Source organism: Sapajus apella, unplaced genomic scaffold (assembly GCF_009761245.1).
Source record: "Sapajus apella isolate SASKATOON/1434 unplaced genomic scaffold, GSC_monkey_1.0 scaffold63, whole genome shotgun sequence".
Taxonomy (NCBI): Eukaryota; Metazoa; Chordata; class Mammalia; order Primates; family Cebidae; genus Sapajus; species Sapajus apella.
The window spans coordinates 4,845,046-4,864,443 of NW_022437003.1; the positions used below are offsets into that span (position 1 = coordinate 4,845,046).

General features: G+C 42.8%; 1 protein-coding gene across 5 annotated transcripts in view; it reads left to right on the forward strand.

Moving 5' to 3' along the window:
• MBOAT1 (membrane bound O-acyltransferase domain containing 1) overlaps positions 1-19,398 on the forward strand; it is a 105,320-nt gene that overhangs the window by 56,189 nt on the left and 29,733 nt on the right. For all 5 annotated transcript variants that reach the window (XM_032247717.1, XM_032247716.1, XM_032247715.1 and 2 more), the window contains exons 4-6: positions 4,365-4,460; positions 17,174-17,229; positions 19,292-19,346. In XM_032247717.1, coding sequence (XP_032103608.1) covers positions 4,365-4,460; positions 17,174-17,229; positions 19,292-19,346 — 207 coding nt within the window. The remainder of the gene's footprint in view (positions 1-4,364; positions 4,461-17,173; positions 17,230-19,291; positions 19,347-19,398) is intronic.

Here is a 19,398-nt window from a genome sequence, read left to right on the forward strand (position 1 = left end):
TTGGGCCTAGGTTCACTGTGTTCAGGTTCACGGTGTTCCGTTCCAGTGTCCAGGAATGGAGTAGTCTGGCCGTGGCAGAGGCACGTGGTTTACAGACAGGGTCTGACTCCGCCACCACAGCAGTATTATGGTAGCAGGGGCTCTACCATCAGACCAAGAAGGAGAGATGCCAGCAAAAGATGCTTCTCTTGGTTTACCCTTCTGGTTACCAATATTGTAGAAGTCGAGATTGTTTCACAGTTCCCCTTGGATGAACTCAATGTAAAATTTTTAAAAATCTCAGCATTGTTTCCTGTTTGTGGAAAGAGCTCTGGACTGGAGTCAGGAAATCAAGGTCCTCCTAGCAGTGTGAGTTTGGACAGGTCGTGCAGCTTCTCCGTGTGTCAGATTTCCCACCTGCAAAAGGCTGGGTTTGCAGCAGTTTGAACACAAGTTCTGTTCAGTACCATGATGTCATGATTCTGTGTCAATTGCTCCCCTCTTTACTTCACGGATAAGAGTTCCATTACATGGCTGAGAGGAGGAGGGGAAGATTACTATTTGCTGCCGTATGAAACTAACCCCTTCCCTCCCTCCCTCCCTCCCTCTCTCCCTCCCTCTTACTCTGTTGCCCAGAGTGAACTGCAGTGGCATGGTCTTGGCTCACTACAACCTCTTCCTCCCCAGTTAAAGCAATTCTCCTGCCTCAGCCTCTCAAGTAGCTGGGATTACAGGCACCCAGCACCATGCCCAGCTAATTTCTATAATTTTAGTAGAGACAGGGTTTCACCATGTTGGCCAGGCTGGTCTCGAACTCCTGACCTCAGGTGGTTTGCCTGCCTCGGCTTCCCAAAGTGCTGTGATTACAAGCATGAGTCACCATGCCCGGCTGAAACTAACCCATCTCTGGACTGTTATACAGCATTTGTCTAGAGAGTTTTGGGGATACCACCTGTGTTTCCTTCCCAAGCCACAGTGTTGCCTAGAGGACATGGGCATCAGTTTGTGCTACATGAACCAACTGGAGAGGAACATGGCTTGTGTCTCCTAGGGCAGAGCGCCTAGCATGAGAACTTGGTGATGCCACTATCAGTGCTGGAATCCGTGTGCTGTGCCAAGTCTTAAGTCAATCTCTTTTTAATATACTTTATTTCTTTTTCCACACGTAAACTATTATGTAATATATCATTTAATTTGTCATTTAATATTTTATTATTTCACATATATTAACTCTAGGACAACACTGTAGGATATAGTTTTTTTTTTTTTTTTCTGAGATGAGACAATAAAAGCTGAGAGAGGTAAATAAGTAAATAGATGAACTTCCACAAAGTGAACACACCCATGTAACCACCGTGTCCTAGGTGCCAATCTCTACCACAGCTCTCCTTCCTAGAATAACCGCTTTGTCAACTTCTCCCGCCAGGGATTGCTTCTGCCACTGCTGGGATTTGAGCTCATACTGGTCTGTGCATTCGTCTGTTTTCACACTGCTGATAGACACATACCTGAGACTGGGTAATTTATAAAGAAAAAGAAGTTTAGTGGCCTTACAGTTTGATGTGGCTGGGAGGCCTCTCAATCATGGTGGAAGATGGAAGATACGTCTTACATGGCAGCAGGCAAGAGAGAACTTGTGTGGGGGAAATCCCCTTTATACCATCAGATCTCATGGGGCTTATTCACTATCATGAGAACAGCATGGGAAAGACCCCATGATTCAGTTACCTCCCAGTGGGAACCTCCCACAACACCTGGGAATTTGGGAGCTACAATTTAAAATGAGATTGGGTGGGGACACGGCCACACCCTATCAGGCTGTCTCCAGAACATATGTTCTCCCTACCACTTCTTGATTCCCTAGACGTTTTAGGTTTGGCCAGGGCACGAATGCATCGCCCTGTTGTACTGGGACTCTGCACTTGGCACCGTCCTTGGCAGGCGGGGTCTTACTACAACAACTGAGTTGCATTTGCTTTCCTTCCCCTGTGGGCCAGGGGAGGTACGGGTGTAGCTCCTGTTGAGGACAAAGGGGACGCAGCAGGCATGGCCGCCTTGGAATTGGTCCTGGAAAAATCTGTCTGCTGAGTCTGCTTTGTGTTTCTGCCTTGAGCGTCATGAACTGGCTGGAGAAAGGGAACAGCCAGGGAGGTGATGAGGCCCAACCTCATTCCGCTTCTGCTTCTGCACCTAAGGGAGCTGTTTATTTTCTCTGAGTCATTTGCCTTGTTGACCATCTTCCTGGTTTGGAAGTGGTTTGGGATGAACCCACGGTAGAGAAAAAAAAATCTTTTCTGCATAGTCACCACTTTGTTTGCAGATAATGGTGAAGAGCTCTTAAAAGTTACATAGTGCTTTAGCGTTGACAGAACCCCTTCACACTACTTGAAGTCTGGCGATCCCTTACTACCAAATGAATCTTTATTATCCCTGCTTTACTGTTCCTTAGGCTGATCTGATCTTCATGAGTTATTTTAATGTGAATATGTGCTTTCAATATAATTTAATATCAGAATATACAGCTTCTTTGTTTTATGGTACCTATTTAAAAGATACCTTCCGAATTTATGTCTGTGCCTGATGGGTTCCTGAACCATTTAAAATGTGTAATGTATTCATTTCAGTTCATTTCAGCTAACAGTAACGGAACCCCTCCCATGTGTCAGGTCAAGGGTGGGGACATTCAAAGTCACAGTGAGTTGGGGAAGCAGACACATACGTAAATAATTCTAATATTATAATTACGTATGTTGGCGTGTAGTGCTAGAGATACACAGACATTGGAGCAATGAATTGTGCTGGCGGAGAAGCAGGAGGGGTGGTGGGGTGCATGGAGTAAGACCAAGCCACGTAACGTTGAAGAGGTGACTTTGGAGCTGAGCCTTATCTGAAAATTAGGTAGGTTCCAGATAGACTGTTGGATGGAGAAGGCAGGTGCAGGCAGAAGAAGGAGCACACAGAAAGACGTCTTGCCTGAAAATACAGGTTTAATCGTGGAACTCTGAGCAATGCAGTGTGATTTGAGAGTAAGGTAGGCATGGAACATGGCTGGAGATGAGTCCAGAAAGATGAGGAAGAGCATAGCGTGTGAAGCACCTTGCATGCCCTGTTCAGGGGTTGCAATTTCGCTAGATAGTGGGATCCACTGGAGACTTTTAAGAAGAGTAGCAGTCACAGAGTTGTTTATTCATTTGACACACAGTAGTTGGATACGGTGAACAAAGCGCAGTTGACCATCTTTGCCTTCATGGACCTTACAGTTTGGTCATGGAGATGATTGTTAATAAGTTTGTCTTAGCTGGGACTGCTATAACAAAGTTCTATAGAATGGGTGGCTCATAAACCACAGAAATGTATTAATATTTCTCAGTTCTGGAGATTGGAAACCTGAGATCAGGGTTCCAGCATGTTCTGGTGAGGATTCTCTTCTGGGTTGCAGACTGCTGTCGTCTTGTATCCTCACATAGCACAAAGAGCGAGCACTCTCTGGGGGTGCTTTTGTAGGGGAGCTAATCACATTTATGAAGGCTCCACCCTCATAGCCTAGTCACCTCCCCAGGGTCCCGCCTCCTACTGTTGGGGGTTAGGATTTAAACATAGGAATTTTGGGGAGACATAAACATTGATTGCACAGCTTATCACCGGTGTTAATAATCACACATTGATAAATGTTTTAATTGACCAGGACTTATATGTGGACATGTCTGTTTGTGTGGCTTATGTGTGTATGGCTAACATACACTATAAGGCAGTCAGGAACTCATCTCCAAAGGAAGCCAAGGGGTGCTCATGAGTAAGTGGTATTTGAGGCCTGAGGCATGGATGGGCAGGGTCCCAAGCTGAGCTTGAAAATGCTAACACTGGAGGGGTAGGTGGAGGAAGGGAAGCTGAAGAAGGAGCCTTAAAGGAATTAACCAGAGAAGTGGGAAGCAAACAGGAGAATGGAAGCCAAGAGAATAATATGGCAATGAGTTGTATTTTACACAAATAATCACGTAAACATGAGGGCTGTGGAGAGGAGACTTGGGTGTGAGACCTTACAGGTAGTGATTCCCAGCCATGACCGCACGCTGCCATCATACCTGCCAGGTGTGGCTGGTACCAATGAAACAGGAATAGCTGGGAGCTCATCCCAGGGATCTGTGGTTTGCGAAGCTCCATTCCATTATGCGGCTAAGGCTGGGAGCCACTGTGTTGGTCCAGGTGAGAAGAGATGAAGGGCTCAGCTAGATTAGAGGGTGAAAAGGTGGATGGGGATGTTGCTGGACCAGATAGGACATTGTGACCGATTGCATGTGGAGGGTGAAAGAGAGGAGGAGGGGAACATTAATTGGATTTATTACTGTTATGTATGATAATCTGATCATCTGTGTTTTTTCCTCCAGATATTCCTTTTTTGTAGCAATGGGATATCTTACAATATGTCACATCAGCCGAATATATATCTTCCACTATGGAATTCTCACTACGGATTTTTCTGGGTGAGTATCTTACTTTAGGGAGAGGGGTTTGACTGCTGACTTTGACTTGGTCTCTTGGGGTCTATAAACATCAAGCATGCGCAAAAGAATCCTTGGTGCTTGGTTAAATCAGTTGTTAATGAGATTGAGGCTGGAGACTTGATTGATGGTAGGACTGTTAGCTCTGCTGTGCTGTAGGACAGGGATCATAGACTGCAGCCTGCCAGCCGTGTCTGTCCTGCCGCCTGTCTTTGTGCAGTTATATTGGACACAGCCAGGCACTTATATGTGTGTTGTCTATGACTGCTTCTACACTGCCGTGGCAGAGTTGGATAGTTGCAAAAACCACGTGGTTTGTAAAGCCTAGAATATTTACTATTTGCCTCTTTACAGAAAAAGTTTGCCAACCCCTATTCTGAGGTTCTTAACTCAGGGTTGGTTTTCATCTCTCTCTTTTTTTAAAGTTTATTTATTTATTTTTTTTTCAAATTCAGGGGTACATGTGCAGGTTTGTTACATGGGTAAAGCTGTGTCATGGGGGTTTGTTGTACAGACTGTATCGTCACCCAGGTATTAAGCCTAGTACCCACTCTTTATTTTTCCTGATCCTCTCCCTCCTCCAATCCTCCATCTTCTGAAAGGCCCCAGTGTCTATTGTTCTTTCCATGAATCCGTGTGCTCTCATCATTTAGCTCCCACTTAGAAGTGAGAAAATGCAGTATTTGGTTTTCAATTCCTGTGTTAGTGTTTTCATCTGTCACTAGTTATTAATATAGACATTCTTTTGTACTAGCTGATAAACACCTGCTGCTGTGACCCCTTTGAGTGTTCCTGGCTGCCCGGGCCTTGGCCCCCAGGCCTACTTGACCTCCAGCAACTAGAAGGATAATTTGTAAACATTTTGTCTATCACCATGGCCTTAATCTGGTGAGCCACCTTTTTCTTTGGATACATGGTAAAGACTGTGGATGGAACACTGAAAATTCAATGCCCTGTTGAGGTTAGTTCAGGAACAACTTTTTGTGAATCTGGAGGAATGAACACTACTGCAGAGCTGTTCCTGGTGATGTGTGATCTGTTATCCACATCGCTTCCCAGCAGTTTGGTTGTGTTCTCTGCAGGCAGCCTGAGGTCAGGGAGAACCTGAGCTCCCCACTCGGGTGGGACTGTACCTCCTTCATGAGTTGTTGGTGACCAGGCAGTGAAACGAGGGAGTGACCACTCGTGGCTCATTTCTGTGAACTTTGCAAGCTATGCAGCTCAACTGTCCCCCCTTGAAAGGGCTCAGGAAGGCAAAGAGTGTTGTTTTGGGACACAGGGATTCTGGCATTTAAATCTTTATGACTGTGGTTTGATCTGAGACTGGTGTTTCATGCATAAGTTCTTCTTACTCTCGGGCCTCTGGGATTTTACCTGTTTTTCTTCCAGTGGTGTGTCCTCTCCCCCACATTGTGGAGCACACGTTCTACAAATTCACAAACTTTGTTTTTTAACAATATGCAGGCCAGGCGTGGTGGCTTCTGTAATTCCAGCACTTTGGGAAGCTGAGGTGGGTGGATCACTTGAAGTCAGGAGTTCGAGATCAGCCTGACCAACATGCTGAAACCCCATCTCTACTAAAAACACAAAAGTTAGCTAGGTGCCATGGCAGGCACCTGTAATCTCAGCTGCTTGGAAGGCAGAGGCATGCGAATCACTTTAATCCGGGCTGTGGAGGTTGCAGTGAGCCGAGATCCTGCCACAGCACTCTAGCCTGGGCTGTAGAGCAAGACCCTGTCTCAGAAAAACTCCCCCCCAAAACCCAACATGCATTGCTAGTAAAATATGAAAAACATGGGAACAGCAATGATAACAAAATAAACAGGCAGGTATAGCATTAAAAGGAATCTCTAAATGGGGATCGCAACTCTCCATAGCATTCAATCAACAAAAACCACTTTTTTGGTTTCACCCCAGAAGAGTTCTTGACACTTAATAGGTGGTCAGGAAATGAATGCATTAAATACTCTAGTATTGACTATTCTTTTTTTCAGTGTTTCCAGGAAACTCATACTTATTATTAAACACTCCCTTCAGCCATATTGGTTGGATATTAAACAAAAGTCGTTGACTGGCCAAAACGACATCATTACTATCGTTCATGTATATCTTCTCTTTTTAAGGCAGGAAGCATCTCTTCATTCATTTCCGCAACAGCGTTTGCGTGCCTAATATGTTAGGTACGATGCCAGGTTCAAGAGACGCTGTGCATTGTAGGCAGGAGGAAGGATATTCCAGGCAGAGGGGGAGGCTTTGGAGGAGCACTGAAACGCAAGATGGGTGCCCGTGGAGGTACCAGAGAGCCTTTCTCTTCTTTACCACCTGCATCCTGTGCCACCAGGTCCTATCCGTGCGCCAACCTGGCTGTTGCTAGAATCTGCACACTGCCCTTCATGCCCACTGCCGCCACCCTGGACCCCCCAAGCCTGTAATGCCTTCCTGACTGGCTGTCCTTCCTCCTGCCCTGCCCCATCTGCAGTCCATGCTCTGCACACTCATCAGAATGAGGCTGCAGGCCAGGCGCAGTGGCTCACACCTGTAACCTCAGCACTTTGAGATGCTGAGTTGGCAAGAGGAGGAGGAGACTGCTTTGAGCTCAGGAGTTTGAGACCAGACTGGGCAACATAATGAGACCCCATCTCTGCTAAAAATATATTTAAAAAATGAACTGGGTGTGGTGGTGCATGCCTGTAGTCCCAGCTACTCAGAAAGGAGAGGTGGGAGAATCTCTTGAGCCCAAGAGATTGAGGCTACAGTGAGCTATGATTGTGCCACTGTACTGTGGCCTGGGTGACAGAGCAAAACCCCATATCGAACAAACAAACAAATGAAAAATTAGAAAAGATGAGAATGAGGTTCTAAAATACAAAGCTGACAACGCTCTGGACCCGCCAGGCCTTCATCTCCTGCCATCTGCTCTTATTGTCCAGTGCAGAAAAGTCTGTGGTCTGCACACACACGGTGGGTTAGTTCCCACCTCCGTGCTTGTGCCTTGCCCATTCTCCTTATCAGAAAGCCATTTCCTGTCTTTTTCAACTGGAAATCTCTTACTTCATTTTCTAAAACTCAGCTCAAAGATCACTTGCCTTAAAAAGCTTCCCTGGTTGCCTTCCCCTCCCTCTCCCCACCGCCTGCACCCCAGAGCCATGCATTCCGACCTCATGTAGCAGGAGGTTTCTTGCCTGGCTCTCAAGAGCTGGTGCTACCGTTGCCTGTCAGTCATGCCTTGTCCCTGGTGCAGGGAGTGTGTGTAGCTGGCGGTCACAGATTCCTTCCTCATCCGTTGTGGCATATGCTTAGCAGGTGTTATTTGTGTTCATTCCCATGCTTGTTTATTCCAGTTGTATTTACATGTCAGTATCAGGATTCTTTAGAGAAACAGAACGAATAGGGTATTTCTGTGAGGGGATTTATTGTGGGAATTGGCTCATGTGATTATGGAGGCCAAGAATTCCCACCATGTGCCACCTGTGAACTAGAGATCCAGAAAAGCTGGTGGTATGATTCAGTCTGAGGCCGACGGCCTGAGAACTAAGGGTCTAAGTCCCAGAGTCCAAAGGCCTGAGAACCAGGAACTCCGATATCTAAGGGCAGGAGAAGATGTCTCAGCTCAAGGAGAAAGAGAATGAGTCTTTCCTTCGCCTTTCTGTTCTGGCCCTCTAAGGACTGGATGATGGTCTTCCACTCTGGCGAGGGTGGATCTTCCTTACTCAGTCCACAGATTCAAATGCTGATCTCTTTTGGAAACACTCACAGACACACCAAGAAATGCGGTTCTACCAGCTGTCCGAGCAATCCTGAGCCCAGTCAGGTTGACACACAAAATTAACCATCACCCCTTCTGTGTCAGTGGATTATATCTGCATGTGAAAGGAGAGATGATGATTTCGCTAAATCTAGTTTGGGTCCCTTGGAAAGCCACCAAGGCAAGTTTAGTTTATTACAAGTAATTGCCATTGAATTAAATATGGGTGAGAATGCCGAAAGGATTGGGGGTTGGGGGAAGGAAGTATAAACATTTTGCAGGCATCTTTACGTTCTTTGACCCTCTCAGTCTGTGCTAGAGAGAATGACCCTGGAGATAGTGGCTGGGGTGTCTATTAGAGAGATGCCGTCCTTCAGCAGATCTGTACTCCCAGGAAAGGCTTTGGTCCTGTGTCAAAGGCTCATTGGTTCATTATTCAGCAGGCAGTGATTGGGGAACCCCATGTATACTAGGCACAGCAATAGGGAACCAAAGTGAGTAAAGACTGCAGAATGAATGTGTAGTTACATATTTTAAGTTTGTATAGAAAGTTAAGGCTGGGCATGGTAGCTCATGCTTGTAATCCTAGCACTCTGGGAGGCTGAGGTGGGAGGATCACTTGAGTCCAGGAGTTTGAGACCAGCCTGGGTAACATAGTGAGACCCCATCTCTTCAAAAAAAATTAAAAACTCAGCTGGGCTTGGTGGTGTGTGCCTGCCATCCCAGCTATTCAGGAGGCTGAGGTGGAAGGATTGCTTGAGCCCAGGAGGTCAGGGCTGCAGTGAGCTGTGGTAATGCCATCGTACTCTACCTGGGCAGCAGAGCAAGACCCTGTCTCAAAAAAAAAAAAAAAAAAATTAAAATGTGAGTGTATCACTGCATACTAGGTTTAATTGTGTCCTCCAAAAGAATGTGTCCTTATTTGGAAATAGTCTTTGCAGATGCAATTAGTTAAGATAAGATGAGGTCACATTGGGTGGGGCGTCGTGGCCGACACTTGTAATCCCAGTGCTTTGGGAGGCCGAGGTGGGTGGATCACTTGAGGCCAGGAGATTGAGACCAGCCTGGCCAGCATGGTGAAACCCCATCTCTACAAACAATACCAAAATTAGCAGGGCATGGCAGCACCCACCTGTAGTCCCACCGCTACGTGGGAGGCGGAGGCAGGAGAATCCCTTGACCCCAGGAGGTGGAGGTTGCAGTGAGCCGAGTCCATGCCACTGTACTCCAGCCTGGGCAACAGGGTGAGACCTTGTCTCAAAAAAACAAACAACAACAAAAAACAGATGAGGTCACACTGGATTCGAGTTGGCTGTAGATCCGGATGACTGTGTCCCGGTAAAAAAGCCATGAGGGACAGACTCACAGACATGGAAGAGAGAAGACGGAGGCAGACATTGGAGTGATGCAGCAGAAGCCCAGAAGCTCCAGGGCTGCTGTCAATGGAAGTGAGGAAGGAGCATAGAACAGATTCTCCCTCAGTATCTCCGGAAGGAACCAGTCCTGCGGACGTCTTGATTTTGGGCTTTTAACCTCAAGAACGGTGAGAGAAAACATTTCTGTTGTTGTAAGCCACCCAGCTTGTGATTTCTCACAGCAGCCCCAGGAAGCTCCTGAGCACTGTTTTATGATTCCCCACCTTTTGATGGATTAACAGTGTCCCCTGATCCTGATCCTTTGGGATAAGGAGGCCTCTGCTGTCTGCACCTCTGGCTGTTCCTGTCACATCTCCATTTGTTTTATTGAAACCATAAACTCTTGAATCATTTCTACATCGTTTTCAGTGTGATCAGAATTCTGAAAAGTTACCAAAGAGAAAAAAATAAAGGGTATTTGTGGAAAACAGACACGTGCTTCTGAACGTCGTGGATTTGGGGGTTTGACAGCAGGGGGTGTGGAAATCAGTTCCTGTCAACCTCACTTTCAGCCGAATAGTCTTGATAAATGTCCTCAACTGGTGTTTATTCTCTGGCATTTTTTGGATCTCCTCGTATTAAGAAATCTGTGATGCTACCCATGAAACTACAGAATGTTTGAACTAGAAAGGACACTGTTGTTAGGGAAAGAATACAGAAAAAAAACCTGCTGCCTGAAAATTGCATGTGGTTCAGTTCTCTAACTACCGAGTGGCCCTACTATCTAGTTCTCAAAGGCTATGTTGTCTTTTCTTCTTTTTATCATTATTAAGAAGCGTTATTTTTCCCTGCTACCATAAAGGCACACTGCCTTGCTATCATAAACCCCTCTTCCTGGGTAATGTCAGTTAACATCCATGGAAGAGTACATACCAACCTGGAATTGACAAAATGTTTTAAATTGCAAATTGTCACTTAGAGAGGTTCTTTACCAACCAGTGTTTAGCCTCATTACAGGCATGCAAGCAAACCATTCTGTTCTTCAGAATGGAATTGATTCAACCCTATATTGCAGTTGAAATATCTTGTTTAGGATTTTGTCAAGAGATAAAATGGTATTTTAAAGTTGAACCTGGTGTTTTAAAGCAGCCCTGATGTATAGCCATTCTCTTTTGAGCATGCATGCAAATGTTTAGCATACTTTATCATACCTCCAGAATAAGAGCGCAGATAGGAATTGAATAGGATCGGATGAGGTTAGTGCTTTTGTCAAACACTAACTTTTGTTAGTGTGTGTGTTTAATTCTGGAGAACACATAAACTTTAGATTTTTCTGGGACTTGAAATTGTATTTATCATTCTAAGAGTAATCAAGTTTTCATGGACTGGACTGCAATTAATGGTGAGGGAAACAAGATACACTTGTATTGGTTCTGCTAATACATGCGGTGGCAAATGTCCTTTATGTTTTCTCTGTGAATGTGGGCTGTTAAAAGCACTAGAATATTTCCTGTTCTCCTGGGGGAAGCTCAATGATTGCTTGTAATACAGCTGGTACTTGGTCCCTTTTAGGTTTGTGATAGCAAACTGATTCTTCCTTTTTGCTCACAGAACGGTGCAAATCGAGTTTTCTTTGGAGGTCCCCAGCAAGAACTCTGATTTCCTTTTGCGGTGGTCGGCCAGATTCAGGCAGATAATTGCTCTCCCATCACGATGGCGGGTTGATTTGCCCACGTGTTGTTGCAAACACTGTGACATGAGAACTCTTATGTACTGCTAGTGGGAGTATAAATTGGCTTCACTCTTCTGGAAGGCAGTTTCATCATCAATTTCAAGCAGGAGTTTTTGTTTTTTAAGTCCATATCCCATGATAGGATAAATTCCAAGGAGTTAAATTACCATAAGGAAATCAAATTTATTCCTAAAGATGTTCAGCTGTTGTCGATAATGATAAAGCAGACGCATCCTAAACGGTCTAAAAGAGGAATGATTAAATTATGGTGGCAATATGTCTCCATTGAAAATGATGTTTTCAAGAACTGTGAAAACCGCGAGACAAAGACATGTCCCAATATTGCATTTTTCTTTTTAATGTGGACATGTATAGAACAAGGGTGAAAGGAAATACCGAAAATGCAAAAACAGTATTGGTGATTTTAATATTCATTCTACTTTTTTATATTACCCTGATAGTTAGGGAAAGTCCGGGAATTTTATTTAAATATGTTTGCATGTATGTTAAAAGATGGTGGTGCACTGAAGCTAACAGAATTGGAAGAATTGCCATTCGTGTTCCCTGTTCCTTAGTGGGTTGTGTAGAAATACTATTTGCCTGTACCTCTTGCTAGTGATGGTGATCATTTGTCCTGCTGTTCCATGGACAGTGTTTTCCTCTGTTGATTTATGACATTCTGGTCACTCCATGTGACCAGCCCAGTATGTTCAAATAATTGGGTTCTATAATAGGGAAAAAAGAAGATATTTGCTAAGAAATTTCAAGATTTATTTCATGTTTCTCTTTCATGCTGCTGCCAGCTTTTCAATAGCTAGCACAGTCACTTGGTATTTAATTCTGCAGACATAAATTATACCAAATATATTCTATGGGTTCTTGTTCAGCTAGAGAATTGGTCATTCTGTCGTTGAGTGCCAAAATATAGAAGTTAAATTTCTGAAGAAATGAAAAGAGTAAAAGCCTTTTTACTCTCATTGACCCCTCGATGGTTCTGAATAGATACCAATGAAATGAGTCAAGAGGCTCATGATCTCTGCCTTTAGTTGCATTCCTAGGAAGCCTGGTAGGACTATGTACTTCTGTTGCTGCCACTTCTGGAGTCACTTATTTTCTCCCCGTGTGCTGGCATAACTGATAGGAATCGGGTGCACTCCACTGAAGCTGTAATGTCATCCTCCTCCTCTGCAGTAATTCAGGGAGTGTGGAGAGGGTCAGGAGAGGCAGAAGCAACAGGGGGGTGAGGAGATACTGCTTGAGCTTTCTCTGTCTGTTGCTCCCCAGTCTGAGCTGTAGGTTATACAAGTTCCATTGTATCTTGGCACCCACTGAAGTTGTGCAATATAGCAGTATTGGTCTAGGTTGCTGTTGAGTTGGAAGTTTGTTGAACTTGTATTCTCTTACCCTGCCAAACTTCTTGCTTTCCTGACTGCCTGCTTTCCTACTATCCAAGTACCACAAGTAGATTTTTATTATAAGCAAAGGAGGTAATAAAGATATGAAGTAGAGCCTTTTGGTTGTAAAATTACCCTTGGGGAGAATAAGAGGCTTGAACATCAGTTCATCTTCATGCTGGCCAGCCAGATGTGTGATTGGTTGCCTCTTCCAACACCAGTAACTGATGGCTGTGATATCTCATCATCCCTTCCTGGCTTTACTGGGACATCAGAACTTTACCACTTTAGATCCAAAGATTAAGGTAAAATAGGCAGGTTTTATTGAAATATTGCTCACATCTAAGATTTTGCTTAATGTTTTAAAGACAGGTTATTTTTGGTTAGGAGTTGATGTTGGGACTGAATGAATGGGTACTACATCTGGTGAATTGCCTAGAGTCTGTATCAGAAGGCAGTGATGGGAGTGCTGGCATTGTTCTATCTTTCTTTTCACTTTGAGCATATTTTCAGCTACTTTTCTCTTTATTTTTCCTATTCTATTTCATTGTCTAGTCTCAACTAATGATCTTAGTTTCAAGAAGAAACATAAAATTGGCTTTGGCTTTTTTTCTTTTGAGACAGAGTTTCACTCTTGTTGTCCAAGGTGGAGTGCAATGGTGTGATCTCAGTTCCCCACAACCTCCACCTCCCAGGTTGAAGCAATTCTCCTGCCTCAGCCTCCTGAGTAGCTGGGATTACAGGCATGCACCACCATGCCCAGCTAATTTTGTATTTTTAGTAGAGATGGGATTTCTCCGTGTTGGTCAGGTTGGTCTTGAACTCCCAACCTCAGGTCTTTGGCTGTTTTTAGTCATGAAAAAAAAATTATAGGACAAAAGGAGAATAGCCTTACTTCATCCATGCAGGATTCTGTCTAACTCCAGGTTAGTCAGATGGTTTCCTTAGAGCCCACAATTGACAACTGTGTTTAAGTCCAAGGTTGGAGAGGCAAAAATCTGAGTGAAGCTGAAGGTCAGTGGCGTCATAATCCTAACAAAATTGTTGAGCTGCGTCAAGGAGCTGTGTATAGATCTCCTCCCTTTTTTGTCCTTCCTGTGCGTATAGTATGCTCTCCTGTGTACTGAGTTTTATATTTTTTGCAGAAAAGAAAGGACATGAATTCCAATGTAAACCAATAAATGCGTTCAGGATTGTTTTATGATTTGATTAAAGTATGACATGGATGATACTTAAGTTTAATCTTAAGTCAGCAACTCTAAGGATTTGATTCTTGAGTCTTAGTAACTTGGGCAAAGTAAATTTTCATATCCGATCTGTCCATACGTTCAGATAAATTCTCAAATTAAAAAGTGTGCAAAGAGAACTTGCTTTGAGAAAGACAGTATGGTGCTATTCCTTGCACTGTACAAAAGTAAGTATGTAGGAAGATTCTGAACTCCTTTGCCTTCGAGCTGCCTTTAGATCACCATTTTTACAAGTTACTAATTCATCGTGTTTTATAAACTCACTGTCATATTGAGTTGTTTCTTTTTATTTAAATGGTTAAATTTAAATATTTAAATTAACTTCTTTAGATATTTAAAACAGAAGCATATATTGTTGAAAGTATGGTCTAGATGATGTGTGACAACAATTTGACCCATAGCTTCTAATTTTTTTTTTTTTTTCTGAAAAAATGCATCTTTTCTGAGGGATGACATTATGGCTTTTACATAGACCCAATGGTACAGATTTTATATGGAATAATTAGTATTTATTGACTTTGCTCTAGCTGTTCAGTATTATTAGTCTGGGTATTGCATTAGTCTGGGTTCTCTGAAAAGCAGATGCTGAGATGGAAACAGGCATGTAAGAGATTCGTTTGGTGAAATGCGTGTTAGGGAAATTGGAGTGGGAAGTAGGTAAACAGATTGAAATGCAGGTTTGACACCTAAGAAGGAAAAAGGGAAGGAAGGAAGAGAGGTCTTAGATTGAAGTACCATTCTAAGAGACTTTTGGCAGATTCAGTAGAGAGTCCTTGAGTGAGCTAAAATTCTTAGACAGATGAGGATCACAGTTTGTAGGGAGAGGCCTGCCTAAGTCTCCCTGTTGTACTCACTCCTTGTCTGGGAGCAGCCCGATGGAGGCATGGTCTCAGTGTGAGGGCTCTGGAAAGAAAATTCTTGTGCTTTGAAAGCCGTGTTTGCAGACTACCTTGAATGTGAGGCTTAGGGTGAATCTCTTTCAAGAGAACCAGCCCTGGTCATCTGTTAGGTGTTATGGGTCAGAGGTCTTGTTGTCAGGAGGGTGAGCCACAATCTGGTCTTAGAAGAACCTTTAATGTCGCCCTGATTACTAGGACTGAAACCTCATGCTTCTGCGAGAGCAATTTTGTTTTCCATATAAAAGAGCATGGTGTAAATGGGTGTCATCTGTGAGTACATCTTCCTACACTTGCTTCACCAGATCTGGGAGAGCAGATGCCCTTCCTTTTTTTCTTCCACAGCCAAGTTCTCTTCCCCTCTCAGTCTCATGTACAGCATTAGCAACCTTGTTTCAAACATTGGACACTGGCTACTGGGCTTTAAGATATACAGATATTGCAAATAAGATATAAATGTGGGTAATGGTAAGATTAAGATCTAAATTTGGTAAATAGTGGGTATTTGTTGGCACTTTCTTTAAAATAGTTTATCTTATTTGCATATATTTATAGTTTAAAATGTATCCTCATTATTTTCAAGAGATAGAAAATGGGAATTAGGATGAGAGGAATGAGACAAGAAAGCAGATTCACAGAGCAGCGGATGAGTGCTGTTGACATCAGATGTGGCCTAAACGTGGTTTGTATTATTGAGTTGTATGAATTTGCATATAGTCTAGTAAAGTCCCTTATCAGATACATGGTTTGCAAATATTTTTTTGCATTCTGTGAATCATCTTTTTCACTTTCGTAGGTGGCGTGCATCCTTTAAATTCTAATGATATTCATTTAATTTTTTTTCTTTTATTGCTTGTGCATTTGGAAACCAGTGCCTAACCAGAGGTCACAAAAATTTATACCTGTGTTTTCTTCTAAGGGTTCTCTTGTTTTAGCTCTTAGATTGAGGTTGTATTCTTTCATGCATACATCTCATTGTCCCGATACCATTTGTTAAAAAGACTTTTCTTCCCCTCATTAAGATATCTTGGCAGTCTTGTTGACACAGGTGCCGCTTTTCAGGCAAATTTTTATTTGATGGCTTTTTCCAGATTAAAGTTCACATTATTATTGGTTAATAAATGGTTTATTTACAGGCAGCTGCATTTTACAAATGTATCTTCTACTTCATCTGCATGGAAGGATTGCCTTTTACAGGAAAAAGCATAGTAGAGCATTTTTAGATGAAGGAGCCCGTATATCTGTCTATCCAGCTAGAATCAGGACACTGGATTAGGTATCTCCCAAACCAGCTCTTCTCACATTTTAAAGAGTGAATTTCCTGCCAAGCTTGTTAAAATGCAGGTTCTTAGGTGGGCGTGGTTGCACATGCCTGTAATCCCAGCACTTTGGCAGGCTTGTGTGGGAGGATCACTTGAGCTGGTGTTTGAGACCAGCCTGGGCAACACAGTAAGACCCAGTCTCTGCAAAAAGTACAAACGTGAGCTGGATGTGGTGCTACATACCTGTAGTCCCAACTACTTGAGAGGGTGAGGTCGAAGGATCGCTTAAACCCAGGAGGTTGAGGCTACAGTGGGCCATGTTTGTGCCACTGCCCTTCAACCTGGGCAACAGAGTGAAAAAAACACAGATTCTCATTTTCTAGGTCTGGAATGGAGTCTGCCTTTCTAACCAGCTGCTGCACATGCTGGTGGTGCTGGTCCAGAGACTACACCAAGTAACAGCATAAGAGTGTCTAATGGGAGCTTGTTATTCAGTGTTGTTATACCTACCTGTGTAAAGTGATTTCAAAGGGAAATAAAAGTGGTTTCTTTAGAATTCATTATTTTTGTATTTTATTTAATAAACTTCGAGATGAAAAAAGCACCATGCAGAAAAACAGAACAAAAATTTCTTTCCAATGGCTGTATTAGTCTGTTTTCACACTGCTCGTAAAGATATACCAAGACTGGGTAATTCATAAAGGAAAGAGGTTTAATTGACTCACAGCGCCTCATGGCGGGGGAGGACTTGGGAAACTTACAGTCATGGTGGAAGGGGAAGCAAACATGCTTTCTTCACATGGCAGCAGGAAGGAGAAGTGTGAAGTGAAGGGGGAGGGGGGAGCCCCTTATAAAATCATCAGATCTTGTGAGAACTCACTCACTATCACAGGAACAGCATGGAGGTAGCTGCCTCTGTGATTCAGTGACCTCCCACTGGGTCCTTCCCACGACATATGGGGATTATGGGCATTACAATTCAAGATGAGATTTGGGTGGCGGCACAGCCAGACCACATCAACAGCCTTCTTGCCAATCTTGATTATTTTCTGTCTTCCTTCCAGGCCTCTGATGATTGTCACCCAGAAGATCACAACCTTGGCATTCCAACTTCATGATGGTGAGAATAGCAGCCTTTCTTTTGGTTCTCAGAATGAGCCTGACATGCACAGCTCTTCTGTTTATTCTGTGTGCACAGTCCAAAGTTTAGACAGATGCTGGGATCTTGCTTTATCTTGTTCAAAATTTCCGAGCCTCGTCAATCATAGCCTTTCACTTTTTCCAGCCATTATTCACCATTTTCCTGTGGAATCAGCAGTCTAAATTTTCTGACATATTTGTACTGAGAACTCTGTGTTTTTTGTTTATCTTTGCAAAGTTTTAAATTTAAGTTAATTTGTGACACTCTATGCCCTTTGTTTTAAATTCTTTTAAAAAGAAATGCCATCCTATTTGCTTTGGTTTGATCTCTGAGGAGCTCACAAGGTAATGAAAGATTAAATAGTATTGGCTGGTTAATCATTTTTAAATGCTAGGGTTTTTTTTGTTTGTTTTGTTTTTTCTTGGCTTGGAAACCTATCTAATGATAATTCCCTATAAAAAGCTGGGAAAGGGAAGAATCTTCTGTTTGTATAAAACTGAACATTTTCTTCACTCAGGCACTAACTAAAAATGGCCAGAAAGTGTGATTTACATTGTTCAAACTGGGTTCCAAGGAAGGGAGGAAGATTATTTCAGCTGGGCGGAAGATTTCAATCTGGGCTTTAGAGATGCCAGGTGCAATTAGTAAAAGTATATTCTGAGGATTTTTACTGCTCCAACAAGCACTTTTTGACGGTTGACATTTCTTTATATGTTGACAGGTTGAAATTTATCTCTGACAGCTAGTTTTCTTGTTTTCCCTTAAAGCTTGTGAACTGATTTAATTTCATTTGACCCAGTGTATCCCTAGTTCATACTTGGTGATTTAGTCATTCTAGAGAGAACCGGGTAGTTTTATACCAAGGATGGAGTCTTTCTAGGGTACCAACTGACCTGGTTTGCCCAGTACTGAGAGGTTTCACAAGATGTGACTTTCAGTGCCAGAATCAGGTTCTCAGGAAACCAGGGTGAGTTGGTCACTCTGTTTATAACCGGAAAGTCCCCTTGGCAGTGGTTATGGACATTACCAACCAAAGTCAATAGCTAAAATCAGTTTAATTTCTAGGATTGCCAGAGATTACTATTTGATGAGATCTTATAAAAATAAGTTTTTTAAAAACTTGGCTTCTTTTTTCTTTGTAAGCAGCCTTGTTGCCTAAATTTACTTTTTAAAGCATTCTCAGTTTACCATATTTTCTGGAACATGCCTTAAATGCAGCAAAATGTTTACTTGCCTTTTTCTTTTTTTTCTGGTGTGTGGGAGGAACAAGTAAATTCCAGAAATACGCTGCCTCCTCTTAGGCATGGTTTTGAATTGCCTTCATGGTTAGTGACTGTACTCAGCCTCAGCTGAATATATACTTTTAGAGTTGACATATTGCTTTTAAGATATTACTTCAGTTTCTTTGAATCTTAGTTAATGTGTAAATTTCACAGAAAGCACGGATGTGATTTGGTTGGGAGTTTTTATGCTATAGATGAATGATAAAAAGAAGAAAACTCTGATAATTCCTTTGCAATTTCCCCACACTCTAGATTCCATTTACATTTCCCCCATTTTTTTTAAAAAAAGAGCGTCTCCTGTTTCTTTTTCCATTATGTCCCACAACCAGGCTCTCAGCTTGTACTAGGTGTCTGCACCAAGTACAGCCAGGGAAGTGTTTAAGCCGCGGCAGCCTGTGAAAGGCAAGATGATCTCTCTGATGTATCAGGGAAGAGATACACAAAGTGGCAAGGAACTCCCAGCTGTAGCAGATGGGGAGGGCTCCCTGGGGTCCATGTCATATTGTGCAGATTAAATAGGAGGAACCTTTGAATCCTTCCCTCCATGTGAACCTGCAGGGACTTTGCTTCTCACACATGTACTTATGGGTAGCTCTTTTGGTCCAGGGCATTTTTAAAAAACTAAAAAGAGGAATTCTTTATGATTTATGAAGCATACAAAGTTTACCTAGTTCAAATGACTTTGATGAGACCCTTTTAGAATTTGTTATCTAATTCACTTCAAACACTTTATTTCTAAATTATTTTCTTTTTCATAGGATTGGGTCGAAGAGCTGAAGACCTTTCTGCTGAACAACATCAACTTGCTATCAAGTAAGTGAAGTTTAACAATGTATTAATAAGCCCTTTGCATATCAGCATCTAG